The sequence below is a fragment of the Periplaneta americana genome, chromosome 17 (genome assembly GCF_040183065.1).
Source record: "Periplaneta americana isolate PAMFEO1 chromosome 17, P.americana_PAMFEO1_priV1, whole genome shotgun sequence".
In the NCBI taxonomy this organism is placed as follows: Eukaryota; Metazoa; Arthropoda; class Insecta; order Blattodea; family Blattidae; genus Periplaneta; species Periplaneta americana.
The window spans coordinates 85,637,121-85,655,959 of NC_091133.1; the positions used below are offsets into that span (position 1 = coordinate 85,637,121).

At 35.4% G+C, this 18,839-nt stretch overlaps 1 protein-coding gene across 2 annotated transcripts in view; it reads right to left on the reverse strand.

The window, feature by feature from the left end:
- LOC138692830 (tyrosine-protein phosphatase non-receptor type 13-like) overlaps positions 1 to 18,839 on the reverse strand; it is a 241,395-nt gene that overhangs the window by 39,592 nt on the left and 182,964 nt on the right. The window contains exons 1-2 of one of the 2 annotated variants that reach the window (XM_069816084.1): positions 15,860 to 16,043; positions 3,101 to 3,280 (exon numbers count right to left, since the gene is read on the reverse strand). In XM_069816084.1, the coding sequence (XP_069672185.1) occupies positions 3,101 to 3,280; positions 15,860 to 15,920 (241 nt within the window). In that variant the 5' untranslated portion in view covers positions 15,921 to 16,043. Of the gene's footprint in view, positions 1 to 3,100; positions 3,281 to 15,859; positions 16,044 to 18,839 lie in introns of those variants that run through there. The other variant, XM_069816085.1, reaches the window with a different exon arrangement.

Consider the following 18,839-nt stretch of genomic DNA (forward strand, 5'->3'; position numbering starts at 1 on the left):
TTATCGCTATCACAGGCCTTGAAGACCCACAAGAATTCCACTTTTTCTAGAAAATCGGCATTAGTAGCAGTATGGTTATCAGCTTGTGTGCTTGCTCCTTTTAGTTCTTAGGAAAACTCTTGGTACCCATTTCTGTTAACGCCTGAGTCGATACCAGGGTCACAGTGGACCCGGAAGAATTAGGTAAGGTTTAGAGATTTTATAACTTCTGTAAATATCGAGACCAACATGGAGTAAGTAGACCTAAATGTGTAAAAGAAATATATAAGTATAATTTACTTTTATAATCTTATTACTTAGATATAAAAAGGATTATAGTATAATCACAGTGTGTGAAGCATTAATTTAATAGTTACCGACTGAGAACAATGCATTTCAGAGAATCCTTAATGGACAGTATCAAGAATTGGTTACAATTTTCTTAAGATTGCAAATTCAAAATGATCAAGTTGTCATAGTTAAGGAATTTTAGAAGCGGCCCAGAAACAAGAAGGTGTGCTGTAAGTGAAGGTCGATAATCTTATAACCCCGTTAAGGGGGGATATCGAAGGAGAAGGAAGTGGAAACTGAATGTACATAAGTAAGATCGGATATCTTCACGGAGAGTGTAGAAATATTCTCTCGCTTTTAAATTGCAATGGTTGTAACAACTTCAAGGAAATGCATGTAAAGTTATTTTAATCGCCGTAACTGTCTTCCTATTAATGTATTAATCTCTCATATTATCATCATGATGATGATAATATCATCATCATCATTATCGTCGTCGTAGTAGCGGGACCCCTACGCCAAATAAATTAATGAATAAACCTATACGAATTAGACATCCACTATTTAAAATTGCCAATAAGCACAATTTGCAATTATATTTGTAGGAGTAAATATAACATTCTTTCCACAACATTTCCTTGGATTAGCTGGTATACCTCGGTGGTGGTGGTGGTGGTGGTGGTGGTGGTGGTGGTGGTGGTGAAAGAGGAGGAGGAGGAAATAGTAACTTAATAGTAAAATGTAATTCGCTCGCTAGAGACTGCAAAGTACTTGCAATAAAATAATATATTTGCAACTAGAAATGAATATGGAACTTACGAGAATAAAACCACAGTCTAGTCCTATACAGTCACAAAGCTCAATATGTAGTAAATATGCATCCATAGATAGTTGCTAACCACTAGGATCGCTACTATCGTCTCATTACAGACAATGCGAAATAGTACCAGCACAGTCTATTGTTCCTAGCACCCTCACAACTCAAGCTTCGTGACTGTATATACTAGACTGTGATAAAACCTTGATCCTTGCAAGACATATTGGGTTGATTTCTAAAATAAGGATGAAATCATGGTTCCAAACCTCGGCTTTTAAACCGCGATCGAGGTCTGAATCCTTATGCGATTTCTAAAATTGAAGTCGAGACACGGTTGAGAAGAAACCGAGGTTTGTGGGTTTTGTAAATGGCAACGCAGCTAAGAATATATTTTTATTCCTGATAAACAGTTGATATTAGAAAGAAATGAACATCGAGATTAATATTTTTATTGAATTGCAGTAGCTACATTCTTTTGTTCTTAATTAAGTTATTGTTATATTTACTAATTTACAGAATCAATGTGAGTATAAAATACCTACATTCCTTAGTATTTAATGGGGAACATAATGTTAAATGCCAGAATGAAAATAGAATAATATTGACCAAATAATTAGCACAAGTCGAGTGTTTATGTTGTTGTAGTTTATCCTTTGTTCATAACTTCTACTAACATTAACTACCTGAAAACCCGATTCTAAGTAATTATTAACCTAAATATTAACTGGATTAAAATTTTGAACGAAACTAAAATGTAGTATGGCCATATATAAAACCTAAAATTAGAATTCAAAATGACGTTTGCTTCATATTCTTGTAAAGACTAAGAATTAAGTTATAGCCTATCGTCTTATAAGCATAGAAGTATAAGTAATATAAAATATTATGTCTTACTTCACTTTCCTTCGAAAATAGAAATATTCGCCTGAAATTATCGTCGTTATACAGATGATCCATGAGGATTTACCGCCACTCGCGGAGCTTATTTCCGAAGACGTTCTGAACAAAAAATGTTATATAAACTTGTGTCCTAATCTCAATATTTTCAGAGTTACACTAATTTCAAGTTGTTTATAAAATACCATTATCATTTAGTTTTAAGAGTAAAAGAATATTACAGATAAAAATGATCTATTCAGAAGTATGATTTCTTTAATTAGCTAGTATTCTGAAGCTAAAAATGTGTTGTGAATTCCATAATTGCTTCGTACAGATTTTTTTTTTTTTTCGATTTTTAACTACAAAATTACATTTTCTTATGCATTTATCACAACAATTGTTACAGATCACGCCACTCTTGTAAATTCTTTAAGACTGTACATTAGAATCCATAATTAAACTGTAAAGACTCAAGTTCCTAAAATCGTATGATTTGTAACAATTTTTGTGATAAGTGCGTAAGAATGATGTAATTTTTAGTTTACAAATTGGAAAACAAAATCTGTACAAAGCAATTAAGAACACTTTTTTATAACTACAGCATTTCATCCATTAATGCCCTTTGATAATGCTGTGTGAGTTGCTTCAACTGAAACCTTTTTTCAATGTTTACGAACGAGAAACATACGGTGTTCGATTGTATACATTTTATGAAGCAGCAATCAAGCAATCATTTACTTCAGCATGGACGATTCACTGTTAAGGTAAGAGGCCAGATCAGTAGGAGATGAGCCGAGGAAGGTCTCTTCTACATGGTTCAAGGTATCCACTGTGTATATAAATTTCCATTCCAAACTAAAAATATGACTACTTGGGGTTATTAGCGTGGAAATCCCTCTGTAACTAATTGTTGGGTAGGTTTTCAGATAGTCCCACCACTGAGTTGACAATACTACAAACGGACAACACTGTTGAAGACTGTCAGAGCCACACTGTCGATGGCTCACGGCAGTTGAGGGAATGGAGACATTAGGCCTATTTCGATAAAGGTTGAACCTTACGTCATTCTCGACCGCACGAAGAAAATGAATAACCCTGGAGATGAAGTAACGTATCCTATGACCTATAGCTTACCGATCCTGGAACGATGGTGACGTTGGTGAGGCGTGAGATCCTCGCAGGTGCTGGACTGTCTGTAGCAGGTAGGCCCCCCTGTGACGTCAGTCGAGTCTCCCCCACAGCGAAGAGGAGACAGGCTGAGAAGTCGGGGCGAGTCGGTCGTCGGTTTCCGGAACCACCTCATGACGCGCACCCCTATAAAGAAATGTAATACTTTAATCCACAATAGAAATAAATTAGATGTTTTCTCAGTGCAAAATTGTATGTTACATAATTAGGCCTAGTGATGTTTGTTGTAATATATTTTGGCAAGTTTGTACTACAGTGGTATTCACGTAAGATTAGTTGCTAAAGAGCTAATATGGCCGTCTTTTCAATGTTTCCAACTGTTACCAGATATCACCAAAGTGGGTAAAATCACATTGCTATGTACTGAAATAACAATAATAATAATAATAATAATAATAATAATAATAATAATAATAATAATAATAATAGAATTTTGAGTTACATAATATTTTCTCAACTGACTTTTACAAAATGTATCTACTCCCACAAAATATGTTACAGGCCTGAAAAGAAATGTACGGAATCATTGACATGCATATAATTCCCATAATTTTAAGTTTAAATTTATAAAAGACCTGAAAAAAGTTATCCCAGTTAGTTTAAAAAATTTTTTATTTTTTTTAGTGTCCTAAAAGGCTCTGTAGTTTTTTAACCATACTTTTGAGGATCTCCAATAAAAAGTTAAACTTTTTAACATGAAATTCGTATAGTATTGGAATTGAGTAAATGTAGTAAAAATAAACGTGCGGGAATATGACTAAAATGTATATTTATTTCATGAAAACCTGTTTGTAATTGTCAAATATAACAAAAGCATGAATTTTGAGTACGATTATGTTGACTATTACACTTTTACTACGTCATACCACTTTTAAGCAATAAAACGGTACGAAAGGACGTGTTTCAACCAATCATAGCTGTTTATCGCTACAATTTTATCACTTTAGCATTTGTTTATTTTTATCACTTCCCTAGCATTTGTTTTTATCACTTCCCTAGTATTTGTTTCATTGTTTTCCAACATTTGAAACTGCAAAATCTTTACTGTATTATCGTCATTTGTTTCCTACATAGATAGTCAACTGAAAATGGCGATTCCGTTCGAACGTTTTGGCAAAGCTAACATTAGTGAAATAGAACGTTAATAAGTCAATTAATATTTCTTTTATTTATTAGAGTATTTTATATATTCTAATCTTTATATACTTTCTTCTGTTTTTATCACCTTCCTATCATTTGTTTCTTTGTTTGCCAACATTTCTAACTGCAAATTCTTTACATTACTATAAAACATGCTTTGCGATCGTCATTTATTTACCGTATAGATAGTCAACTAAAAATGGCAGCTTCGTTCAAACGTTTTGGTGAATCTAACATCAGTGAAATAGAATTTTGGTAAGTCAATTAATATTTTATTGTATTAATTATTTCTTCTAATCTTTATATATTTTCTTCTAATCGTGTAATAGTCAATTAAATCCCACTCGAGTTTTGATTTTCTCTAGATAAATCAAAACCTTTAGTGTGATTACTGTTGATGAAACTTAGTAAACATATAAATGAAAAGTCTCTGACTGTATTTTAAGAAATAATTTTTTTCCCTTGAAAAATTATCAACATTTCTCGCATTTCCTTCTTTAAGGAGAATCTAGTGACCTGCTTGTGTCGGTTCCGAAGCTTAAAAGCCGCCCGTGGGGTTATTCGCTAGTGTCATCTCTACTTATAGAGTCTTGTAAATGTAGGCCTAATGGACCTAATTGCATGGTCTGTACACGAATGGACCCGCCCCCTCCGTACACACATAATATAAAAAGGGTTGCTATGGAAACGCAAACAAATCTACTTTATAAGTGTAAATGATAGCATGATTATTTAAATAGTGGATGTGAAATGTTTTACTTATGGTATCATTTACCATTACTATAGGTTTTACAATAATTAATACATATTGAGTTTTGTTGAAGTCGGAGCTGGAAATTATGTGTGCTGACTCTTCAACCCAGATTTGTGAGTCTTGCGCTCCTTAATGGGAGTCTGTACACCGAATTTTGACAAAAAATGAAAGTTTGGTTTTTATCGTTTTTCGGTAGTTTAATATGTGTAAAATGACAATATGATTTTATTTCTTCTAATTGTCAGCTTTTAGCCCTATCTTCAGCAAAAAATACTGTATTGTAGTAATTCTTAATGCAAAAAATGTTACCAATGATTTTTTTTTGCCAACCGCTCGGTAGAATTTTAAATTTATTTACCTGATTTTATACATAAAAGTATGTTACATATGCCCTATTTTTTCTACATTTGTATATTTTATCACTTCTGAGAAAACTGCACCCAAAATTGAGGAATTTAACATTGCAAGATAAGGAAACTTTGACACCATTTTTCTGCACTTTCTTATTTTTATGACATTGATGCACTTTTCTCAGAAAGTATTGTATCCAGAAGGCTGAAATTAATGTAAAATATCAATGTGATGGCATTTTACACAGTAGGTTAAAATAATTAAGATTTTTTCTTCTTCAGCAAAATAAAAAAAAATTGTAGTAATTCTTAATGCAAAAAAATGTTATCAATGAAAAAAAAAAATTGCCAACCGCTCAATGAAATTTTAAATTTATTTAACCGGTTGTAGGGGAAACTCGGCAAATTTGGCAATATGGGAAATTTGGCAATATTCTTGTATTTCTTCTATTGCCAAATTTCCTCCAGAATTTTAAGAAGTTCAATGAGACGATCATAGAGTGCAACATCTGAGTGTACTCTTAGTTTTCGTTTCATTCGAATCCGCGCATTATAGTGGCATATATTGTTACTAATAGAAAGAAGTATTGAATACTTCCTTTTGATGTGGTGGTTGTGTGGACGTGTGTATACAAAGACGGAAAAAAAAGTGTTGTTCTTTACCTACGTTTGTTTGTGCATTACATATCAAAAGCTGAGATTCCATATTATAAGGTAAGCCATTTATATAATTAATATCTTCTGTTAATAACTCATCAGGCCTTAGCTCGTTTTATGTTCTTCTTAGCAAAAAATGTCTCCTCCAGGGTAGTGTAAATTAGCCATTTTTCTTTATAGCGATATATTGCTGCTCTCTTTGAACAAGAATGTGTACTCGATGGTAAAATTTAAGAGTAGGGACGTATGAGGAATTTTTACAGACTTCAATGCAGCACTGTGTGTGGTGTGTTGCAGATATGCGAAGGGGATGAGGACATTATTCTGAAAAATATTCCAAAGATGATTTGCGTGCGGGCTGCGGTTGGGAGTGTTTTGAAAGTTAGATGGTCGACTTATAGGACTTCTAAGAAGTACAATGTGCCCTTTAACAACTTAAAGAGGTTTCAGTGTGCATTCTCAGGACTCGATGACGTTGTCATTCCCAAGAAGGGAAGACCTCTAGCTCTAACCGTTGAGGAAGAGCAAAAACTGGTGACATATGTAATCAAAATGCAAGAACTTGGGTTTGGGCTATCGACAACAGAAATTAGAAGACAACCCTTCAATATAATTAATAAGAGTGGTCGAAAAGTCCATTATATTTTTTTTCTTGCTTTTGTTTTGTGTTTATGGTATTTAGTGATTTCTTGTCCCAGTAAATTAAGTCTTATTAACCTTGTACCACTGTTTTATTTTGAAAATGTTATTTTTTATTGTATTGCCAAATTACCCCTGTGCTATTGCCAAATTATCCTGATGAAGTACCAAATCTGGAAACATATAATTTGTTATTTATTAGTGTGTTATGTGTAAAGTAATTTAGATTTGTAAAATTTTCTTTCAGAGGTTTATTGGGATTTAATGTTTAAACACATTCCATAATAGAGGGATATTTAATTTCAGAATATGTAACTACAAACTGTGTCGAAATATAAAATATTTTCAAATTAGACGAGTCTCCACTATACATAAAGCTGTGTTACATATGCCCAATTTTTTCTGCATTTGTATCTTTTATAACTTCTGAGAAATTTAACATTGTAAGATATGAAAGTATAGTCTCCACTTAAGGGAAGATGGTAGTTACGATGTACAGCATAAACAAATTAGACAAAATTGCGTGAGAGCAGATTTCCGTAGATTTCATCCTAATAGTCACAGTTTTTTTTTTAACTTTTTTTTTTGTGCTGAACAAGAGAACATTTGGTTGTTGAATTAACCTAGGATTTTTGTTACCTACTGCACTGTTGTAAGCTATTAACTTTTATTAAATTTTAAAGGCATTGTTTTTAGATTATTATTACATCACTTTACATTGTGGGCCGTGCACGACGACTCAGCTGTTGGAACAGCCTACTACAGCGCCGCGACGGTCGATTAGAGTTCATCTTGACGTGACAGCCGTCTATTCTGAGTGCATTTCCTTCTTACCTTTTTCATTGGCCAGCAGGAATTATGGGAACCTGAGAGAGGAGGGAACTTGTCATGTTAGAAGGGAACTTGTCCTTGTGGCAAGGGAAGTTTGTAGCAATAAAGTACTTTAACAATTTTTATTCATTGCATGCACACATCTGTAAAGCTTTGCATTGCACAGATTTGTTATAGCTCAAAGAAAGTGTGGTATAGCCAGTGCCAGCGTTTTTGGCGCGTGTCCTTGAGTAAAAAGCCAGTCAGTGAGCTCTTGTTGCCAGTGCAGCAGAGAACGGTACCACCCAACACGTCACGTGAACAATCTGCCCACTGCGTCAAAGGCAAGACACTCGCACTTCGCGTTCCTGGGGTGTCCTTGAGTACTCTGTCCAGTCAGTGGCATCTGTTGCAACTTCGGCTGAGAGTGGTACCATCTCCTAAACAGATGTCACGTTAGCAATCTGCCAATCACAGTTGTCAGCAGCTTTCTCGCCCACATTTTGTGGCTAAGATAAGATACTCGCTCTCAACGTTCTCATTACTTATTTCATATGCCAGAAACGGTGGCATTGGCTATAATGGGACAAGGCCCAAGATAAATCCAGGCAGTTACGAAAAGAAAAGGCATGTGCATGTATAAAAAGTAACGTAAATATGAGAGACCAAGAATGGGTATAGCTTATATAAATGTACATAAACGGAGATGGCGCACTAACCTAGGAGTGACATGGCAAAATCGTGTTCGAGCTACTCAGCCTGTTTTCTTTTCCTGGGTACTGTTTATATTTAAGCACTTAAATTGGATAATGACCCTCATCTGTCGCTCGCGTGATTCGTTTCAATTCCGCCCAAAAATGCAGCGGACAGGAGTTCGATAACCGGGAGGAATGTAGAGATACACTTACCCACCACAAGAACGGGATAAATGTTCCTTGCCTTGAAGTCCTGCGCAGTCATGATCACAGGACTATGATTCGCAACTTTTGCTTATTTAATGTTCTTTTTGTGTGGTCATCGATGAACTTCTATACTGCAACCTTAAGGTCTGTTGTACGTACTTACTGACCGCTTTGGAGGGAGGGATAAGACGAACGAACATCTTCAGTTTGATTTACTGCCTCAAGGGTACCCATAAACGAAGAGTTATAGTATCTGCGTCAAATTAATACCCTGCCGGTGTTAAAGAGGGCGCTTTTTTTGAAGAGATAAGATAAGGGTTTGTTTATTGATTAGGTCTTCTCAGATACCGCTCCAATCACAAGAAGCGGTAACATAATATCTACCAATGATGCTTTGGCAATATGTAATTGACGTTCTCATATCTACTCCACGTGGAATAAAAATCAGTGTTTTCGTATCTGGAGTTTACTGATGACGACAAAAATGTTAGTAATTATAATTCTAATTTCAGTTTTAATTAAAAATAATCTTATAGCTTAAAATGTATTCACTGGTATGAAAAAATAATTGTGACCAGGAATGATTTTTGGAATGAAAATGTGACAACATCGCTTAAAATTACATACAAGTACTGTACTCCAACCACGAGAAAGTCTCAGGGGAATGAAACGCAGCGGGGTGATGTTATGAATGAATGTTGATGTCATAAGGTCACACACGTGGGTACACGCATCTCCGTTGGCTAACTCTCAAAGCACAAACGATAACACTGATACACACATACTTATACTACCCTAGTTACAAAATTAGATCACGGTTAATCTCCTGGTCTTTTAATCCCTCCATACAGGAAATAACATATGCAGGAGAGAGCATGTTTTTTTTAAACTGACATTATAACGGTAATATTATCTATCTACTTCGTTCCAATAGATGACACAATAGTAAGCACATTCCTTCCACGGTTAATCTCCTGGTTGGAGAACAGTATTCACGCTTGCAAAAAAGGTATATCCAAAACAATGCCTTACGTCTGGTTATTAATTGGTCGCACCAGCTATGCAAATAGTTGCCTTCGTACTCTTAAAAGCTGGGGCTATTCTTACGCCGAAGCACTTTCTGTTGTGTGCAGTTCTAGGGATGCGAATGGAAGACGACAATATTAGTTAATAGCTACTAGGCTATATACTTAATTGAACGTTTTATAAAAGCAAGTAATGCAAATTCCTAGTATTTATACTTGAATTGTACAACTGTACAGTTGTTTCCTGTTTATATATGATATTTCCATGATGCAGTACTGTTGTTTAATTTAAAATTTAATTAACGTGAAGCAGAAATTGTGAAGTAATTTAACTGTGAAAAAGAAGTATTAGCTACTTACACTTACCGGCTTTTGATTTCGCCTGCGAAAGGTGCCGCTTCCAAGATAAAATACGTCACACGCTACTGAAAACAAGTAGAGGAACACTTACCACAAAAAGTGAGAAGCAACTCGAATATTCGTTAAACCGAACACTGAGACACTCTGCGAGAGGGAAGAGCTTGCATACTGACTACAGTGCCAGGCGTTCAACAGCAATATATAATTTCTATTTTTCGTAACCGGTTGTGCACGGCTCTAATTCGAACCAGTACCCACGCGGCTACAACGCAGGACACTAAGAAGATGGGTTATAATAATTATTAAAATAGAAATACCTAATTTAAAACATTCGTAATTAACAAATTAGGCCTATTGAAGATTTTAATCACATTGACAAAATCCCAATATTCGTTAATGGAAGAAATAATTGTACTTTTATGAATTCGAAAAGCGATTCTGTCGGAGGTTAGAGAAACTACATAAAGTGCTTCCCGAATTTTTCCGCCTGTATTCCATTTCTAATTATCACGTAAGCGACGCAATGGGCCGACATTTCCCTAGCTGTCATCACATTGAAAGACCAACTGCGTCCGAGAAATCTGATTTCGTGCTAGGCTTCCCCTGCTTTGTTCACTGGTCTGTAGACAACAGGCGCATTGCAGAGGCAAGTTGCATCTGACTGTAGTTATCTGGTATCACCAATGCTTTCACGCTACTCTATACAGTCCGAGCGTTCATTTAATACCTAGGCGGTGTCAAAGAGGGCGCTTTCTTCTGTAGAGATAAGATAAGAGTTTTCTTATCGATTAGAACTTCTCATATGCAGCTCCAAACATAAGAAGCGGTAACATGATGAGTTAGCAATTGTAATTGACGTTTCCATAATAGCAGATATTATCTACTCCACGTGGAGTAAAAACCAACTTTACGTCTGAAGTTGATTGATGACGACGAAAAAAGGTTGGTAATTTGAATTTGAATTTTAATTAAAAGTAATCTTATAGCTTAAAATGTATTCACTGTGGATGGTGGTAGTAGAAATCATTGTAATGATGTCGGTATAAAAATAATTTTAACCAGAAGTAATCTTTGCAACGAAACTGTGACAACACCGCTTGACAACACAAGTATTGATGTGTGCAAAAAAGATATATCCATTAGAAAACTTTTCGCCTGGGTATTGATTGGACGCTCGGACTATACACTAATTTTTTACAGCATAAAATTAGTGTATAAAATTAGTCGTGAAATGGAGAGGGACAGTGAAATGAAATTTGTTCAGTTTAGAAAGAAAAATGAGCCGAGAAAAGCCCTCATTCTTCTATCTTATTCACTGCAAGTGTCAAACAACTCAACGCCGGGAATCGAATCCGAGATCGCTCGTCTTATTGTTAGTTGAGATCCACACAAGCATGTTGAACGATAAGAATTATTCAGTATTCTTCCATATTAATCTATTAATCTTTAATAAAAGGTGTAGTATGTTTATGTATTCTCTTATGTTTATTGTATGTCAGATTAGATGCTCGAGGGCCCGCGTGTGACCGACCGAAGAGACTTATTCTTGTTTGGCGTACTGTAGTATAGTCCGGGTCAGCTTACTTAATACCCTAAGGGTGAAACCTAACCTTTTTTCCCCCATTACTACATAAGCTAATGGATTATGGTGATTTTCTAGTTTGCAGGTTGAATTTTCTTTTGCCAGCTCCGTTTCGAATTTCGGTATTGAGAAATACTACAACTGGTAGTGATTTTATAACTGTTATGTTAGCAGCAGTGACACAAGTTGTCAGTAGTTTAAATTCTGAAAATTAAAATTGCTCTAGATTTCTGAGCCCATTACTGGAAGCTAGTGAAATTTGAACGTACCAATAATTAATTAATATCAGTATTAATATTAATACATAGTAGTTATTGTATGTGTTGCTGTGGGTTGTGGTTACCATTTGAAGATTAGAGTCAGGTAGGCAAAGTGTAAATAAATATAACATATTTCGTGTGTTACATGCACTTGAGTAATCGATAGAAATACCATTTCACATATTAATTAATTTCTTTCGTGTTTAGACTTTTATTACAATAATGGAGTAAATAGGCCTATTCTAAAGCATACATTTCAAAGTGTCATTCGTTTTCGGAATTCATACTAATCATTTCACGTGATCAAACGAAATACATTTTTAGTAAACTGTTTAATCAAAGCAATGAATTTCATGTTGTCAGACAAAATACATTTTAATATTAGGTCATACACTAATCTAATAACATAATGTGCGAGAGGTCCAGAAGAAAAATATACCCTTTCACTAATTATTGAATCTTTTAGAAAACACCTCCCCAACATAAAGATAAGATGTGATAAATAAGCAAGACATCGTTATTATTAATACTATATTATTATTATTATTATTATTATTATTATTATTATTATTATTATTATTATTATTATTATTATTATACATGGTATTGTGTGATTTTTTCCTCTTTTGGTGATATATAGTATTAGCTGGCAACACTGAAGAGACTGCTCAATTAGTTTTTTAGGAATTACTCTTACGTAATCCTCAGTATAGTTGTGGTCGTGGTATTAGTAGTGATAATTTTAGTGTTAGTGGTATGCCTAGTGATAGAGCGGTAGTAGTAGTTTGACACTTTCAACTGTATAGACTTATTCAGCCTCAAAATTCAACGATGGTGAAAAATGTCCGGCAAATTTTACTTGATGCCGTCTATGAAAGTCACAGTTAGGCCTATTTCACTCGTAAATCTACGACACGGGATCCACAGTTTTACTTTCTTCCCGGAGCTACCGGACCTGAGCTACCAATCCAAGATTGTGCTCGGGTGAGGGTTCGAGTCCCAGCTTTGGATTTATTCCTAAGTTTTCTCCAACTGTAAGGCAAATCCAAGATAATCTGTGGAGAATCCTCGGTATTATCTCTCCGAAATACCATCTCGGTATCGTAAATTTGATCGATGATAAATAATCTCGCAGTTGATACAGTGTCGTTAAATAACCGATTGGGCCAATCTTCAGTCTCGCTACACACCACACATTGGGGAAAGAAACGTACTTACATAATTGAAAATAACCTCAAAATTTTAACACACCACTCTAGAGACACAATATGATTACTGCAGAAGCTGCAAACCCACCCAATCCGCCCCAAATACTTCAGTTTCTTAAACACCGGACGAATAATTTTCTCCGACATTTTCACAGACAATGACATAACCAAGTGGTATTATCATAATTTTGCGCTATGTTATCTACAAAATGCGTATATGCAGGGCATACCAGTAGCCTGAACAAACCAAACCAAACATGTTACTGATCTTCGATCTTACCAAAACTTGCTTTCTACCTACCTACCAAAAAGCGTAAGGCCTATGCAAGGCAAACCAAAAGGCTGAAGAAACCAAATCTAACCTGTCACTGATTCTCGACATTACGAAAACTAGCTTTCTATCTATCACCTTATCTACCAAAAAGCATATATACAAGGTATACTAAAAGCCTGAACAAACCAAATCTCACCTGTCACTGATGCTCGACCTTACGAAAACTCGTTTTCTATCTATCTACCTACATACCTACGAAAAACCGTACATGCAAGGCATACCAAAAGCCTGAACAAAACAAATCTAACCTCTCACTGACAGCATATTTTTCTTTCCAGTTATTGGAAACGCTGCGACACCCATTAAAAAAAAAAAAAAAGAAAAAACTCTCTGCTGGGTATACTGTCAAAAAAACTGACAATATGGACTGATATATACAGGGACATCATTTTATTTTTACTTCAATTTTTATTGTACCTGTGTTTTTGAATGTACTTCACTACCACCCCTTCTACTAACGAAGTTTATCCGTCCTCCACACAGATCCAAGACCGCATATACAATCATAGTAGCCACAGTACGTTCCAAAAATATGTTCGCGTTTTCCAGTGACGAAAGAGCTTTCAATATTGAATCATTTTCGCACAGGTACTGTCGTCCATTTGCCTACGTCGTATCTCGGTTTCCCCCACCAGCTTTTATTCGCCAGCTAGTGGCTGGGCTGTCTTAGCTCTTTTCTGAGAACATTAATTTCTGTTAGGAATTGGACGTCTACGTAATATTATACAACTGTTTAAAATAACTTAAATAAAAGGGCTTTGTTAAGTAATTAACTTTCACGTGATTTCCCTCCTTTCTACGACCCTACGACATAACCACTTGGACGGACAGCAGATAGTATGTCTGAGTAATTTTATCTTTTCGGATCGGGCAGAAATGAAGATTGAATTTACAGTACGTCAGGTACTCTTTTATAGAGTAGGTACAGAATTATTTCAACATGAGTTACTAGTACGAAGAACGAAAGTGGTAATTGGAATTAAGTACAATAGTCTATAGTGCGATAATATGCACAAAAGAACTGAAGCCTGTATCGAAATGAACGGCCACCATTTTCAAAAATGTGTTTAAATATCCATATTGTGATTATTTTTCAATTTAACTTCATTCTCTATATTGTACGCTAATGTGCTGTAGAGAGTATAATATACACTGCATAATGAATACGTCCACATGGACAGCTCAATTCGTGAGTAAAAACACTCATTGTTAATACTGTACTGTATTTTGATTAAACAAAAACCTAATGAAAATGATTAAACTCAAAAGCGCAATATTTCCTAGTTTACATAAATGGATGAACTACTTTCCTTCCCTCCTATACCTAGTAAAGTGATTTGTTTGTATATTACGCCAGTATCATCGAACTCCAGTCGTGGAAGGGGGAGCAAACGGCGTCGATCCAGAGGTATAGGCAAGTTAATATTAAAAATGTTAGTAAAAATAAAATGATGTCTCTGTATATGTGGGAATTGTTTATTGAGTGGAATTGTGTAAATGTAGTATATTAAGGGTTGGTATATTTACTAAATTTGTGTCTTGTGCACATTTGTGAAGTTAATCCACATCTCAGTTTAATTTTAGGAATTAAAAAACACAACAAAAATCAGGTAAGCTATCTGTAATATGTAGCGAGTTCGAAGATTCAATAAGGATTGAAATAAATAACATTTCCCTCCCGAAGGAATTCATAAATGAATCGTGAATTGCAGAAAACTCCAAAAGTCACAATTTTTCTCAAATTAAGTTTCGTATATAGTTGTAATACAGGCTTTTCATGTTGTGCAGAAACCCTAGATGTCAGTGCCCAGTGTGCATTTCACAGCGGCAATAAGTTACAGTGAATTGTAGAAAATTGCAGGAACACTTAAAGCCTAGAGCATGTAGAATGTAAAAAAACAGTTTGTATTTCTTTTTTTTAATAGGTTTAAAGGAATTTAAAGAATTAAATATGCTCTTTACATAATTTTGCATTTTTATATGTGTCTGGAGACCTATTTAAATATACATTTAAAGTTGTTTATAAGATTGAAAAAAAATTCGTCTTCTTCACCTAAAAATTGTTTTAAAGAAATAAAAATTATAGTTACTAGTCGTGAATTGCAGAAACCCCACATTTCCACTCAGTTCAGATTTTTTTCAGAAAATAGCGTAAAGAAAAAAAATTAAGTTCATGTATCTCAAACACTAGAACTTTTTAATATCAAAAAAAGTCACGTCAAATTACCAAACACTTTCAAAGATAATCAATTTTTGTGTCTCCTGAAAAAAATATTCAAATGAACATGTAGGGTTTCTGCAATTCACAATTCAAATGCCGAATACATATCCACTATCCTTACGAGAATGAGTACGAAGTGTGTAGGCCATTAGTTATCTCGTGAAACCTACTTGCAGAAGAATGTGGATTGAAAAGCTTCCTTCCCTCGCTATACTTCTACTTGCAGCTAGCTAGCAAACTAACCCCTACCGTAAGGTCAGGTCTTTACTATGAGCTACTGCGCATGCATGCACTTGATTTCACGAGATCACGAATGGCCGCCTCTACCCCTAATTACTTATAAATTTTGATTATTATTATCATTATTATTATTACTATTATTGCTACTACTACTACTACTACTACTACTACTACTACTACTACTACTACTAAGGCTAATATTAAATAAATTTTACATCCTTACATTTATTAGTGATCTCTTCTCCGTCTGCTAACATTGATACTTGATACGGCGTCATTTCCATCACGCTTATAATAGGCCTATAAGGATGAAACGAACTTCACACATTACTAATATTCTGAAGGTTTGCCGATAGTATTGATAATCTTATCGCAGACTTCTCGTTGTTTAAACAAATTCTCCACAAATGACAACATAGTCCACTGTAGCAACTTTCCACGAATCGTATAAAATCAATGAATGACCATCCACTCGCCCACACGAATTGGTATCAACACACCATTTGCGGCATCATCGTTAAACAGAACAACACAGAGATTTTCTTCCGCTGTTACGTACTTGTCACAAAACTGTCATCACGTGACATGCGAACTCCGCTTTGCACCAGGCCACGACCGCGCCGCGCACCTCACTGACTCGGCTGGTGCGTAAGCCGGGCTCACAGGTAGCAGACTGATGCCCCTGCGCTACTGACTGTTCCGCAACACTCAAAGAGGAGCCTCACAAAGGAGCCCTCCACTTACATTACAAAATGAGGGAGTTTCTGTGGGAACGTCGTTCGTACGACAGGGTGATTTTCAACTAGCTAACCACGAATTATATCTCGCTGGTCCACGATCAGGATTTATTACTAAACGATATAAGCCATATTTCGATATTGACTAGTTTCATTAGTGATTATTAGAGCTGAAATTTCTATATAACTTAATGCATATTTGTTTTTTAATTACCTACAGTTAAATTTTTGTCATATGTTTACGAATTAGGATATTTGGAGTGATTTAAAACATATTTTATTTTCCATATTTGTCCATATTTCAGGGTAGAGCCTATATTACCTATTTCAGGAAAACTCACATTTTTATATTTACATAAGTTAACATTTTATTTTAAATATGCTCCATATTTTATGATTTAAAAAGTTATTTTTGTCAGAAAATAATTTAAAATGTAGTTTACTAGCATCAGTATTTCAAAGCTGGACTCTGGTATTGTGCGGATTTGAAGTTGCGACCCTCTGAACGAGAGCCCGACTTCTTAAAGTATGGAATTCATTAAAAATAAATTCATATTTACTTACTTTGTATAACTAGAATAGTAAATCCCGAAAACACAGAGTATATAATTATGTCTCGTGACGAGAACATAGTACGAAATGGAAATATTGAATTGGAAATTTATCCTTTGAAGAGGTGGAACAATTCAAATATCTTGGAGCAACAGTAACAAATATAAATGACACTCGGGAGGAAATTAAACGCAGAATAAATATGGGAAATGCCTGTTATTATTCGGTTGAGAAGGTTTTGTCATCCAGTTTGCTCTCAAAAAATGTGAAAGTTAGAATTTATAAAACAGTTATATTACCGGTTATTCTATATGGTTGTGAAACTTGGACTCTCACTTTGAGAGAGGAACAGAGGTTAAGGGTGTTCGAGAATAAGGTTGTTAGGAATTTTTTTTTCGGACTAAGAGATGAAGTTACAAGAGAATGGGAAAGTTATACAACGGAGAACTGCATGCATTGTATTCTTCATCTGATATAATTATGAATATTAAATCCAGACGTTTGAGGTGGGCAGGGCATGTAGCGCGTATGGACAAATCCAGAAATGCATATAGAGTGTTAGTTGGGAGACCGGGGATAAAGACCTTTGGGGAGACCGAGATGTAGATGGGAGTATCGATGGCGGGCTTATGTGATAGCGGCAGTGAACCTCCGGTTTCCTTAAAATCCAATTGTAAGTAAGAAATAATAATAATAATAATAATAATAATAATAATAATAATAATAATAATAATAATAATATACGCCTACAGTGCAGCCGTACATTTTCCCGATAAGTTTCCAAGCATGTTTTCTCACATTATTGGATGTTTGAGATTTCACAAAATTCTCATGTCTCGGTATAACCCGATTACATTAATAATAACTCTTCTGTACACTTTAATTTCAACATTTTGATATTCGGGTGAAAGAAATTTATCGTTCTGGTGCTATTGTTTACACCGAATTACGATGACTTGAAAATATCCAGTCCACAGAGAATGCGAATTCTCTGGTGTTATCAAAAGCGACAGATCACTACCGAATGCGGACCGAATGATGCGCCGTCCACATCAACCGAATTGAATCGGCAAACACATTCGTTCGTTTTTCGTTCTCCTAGTGCATACCCACTTTAAGGTTTCAGACTGCTCGGCCGTTTATTTTCCTGTCTTCACATTCTAATATTCTCTGTCTTCACGCAGTTTTAAACGCGATCTTGTAAGTCAAGCAGATACCCGCATAGTAAGAGCGTTTAAACTGTAGCGTTGAACTCTTGGCTTCCAGCTCTCGTTAACACAGACTTCAGGTGCGTAATGCTGTGGAGAGCTGTTTTGTAAGCACCTGGTACCAGCATCAGGTGAATACGCAGGTGGAAATGAAAGGAAAGTTCAGGTTTTTACCTGTGCCGCCCCCACCCCTAACACAGTATTGTGCGAGGGTTGCTTCTGAGCTACACAAGGAGGCGCATTCCTGTGGACAGTTTGTTTGAAAGTCTCCTGGGGCACCGTAGGGAAGTGGAGACCCTCACGAGAATCAAACTCTATTTACACGACACTGCCAACGTCATCAAGACGTAAAGCCACCAGGTACCAAGGACCCTTGTTAAGCCATTAAAGATTTCCACTGTCAACAAAAACGTCCACGATTTCTCAGAATTTTTATATCAACCTCAGGTTCGGATTAAACATTTTATCCTCGCTTGGGCTGGTTACCTGGTTGGGTTTTTCCGAGGTTTTCCCCAACCGTAATGTGAATGCAAGGTAATCTATGGCGAATCCTCGGCCTCTTCTCGCCAAATATCATCTCGCTATGACCAATCTCAAATACGCTAAATAACCTAGTAGTTGATACAGCGTTGTTAAATAGCAAAATAAAATAAAATAAATATTTTATGGCAGGAAGCTTTCTTTGTTGTCTGTATCGAGTTCTCAT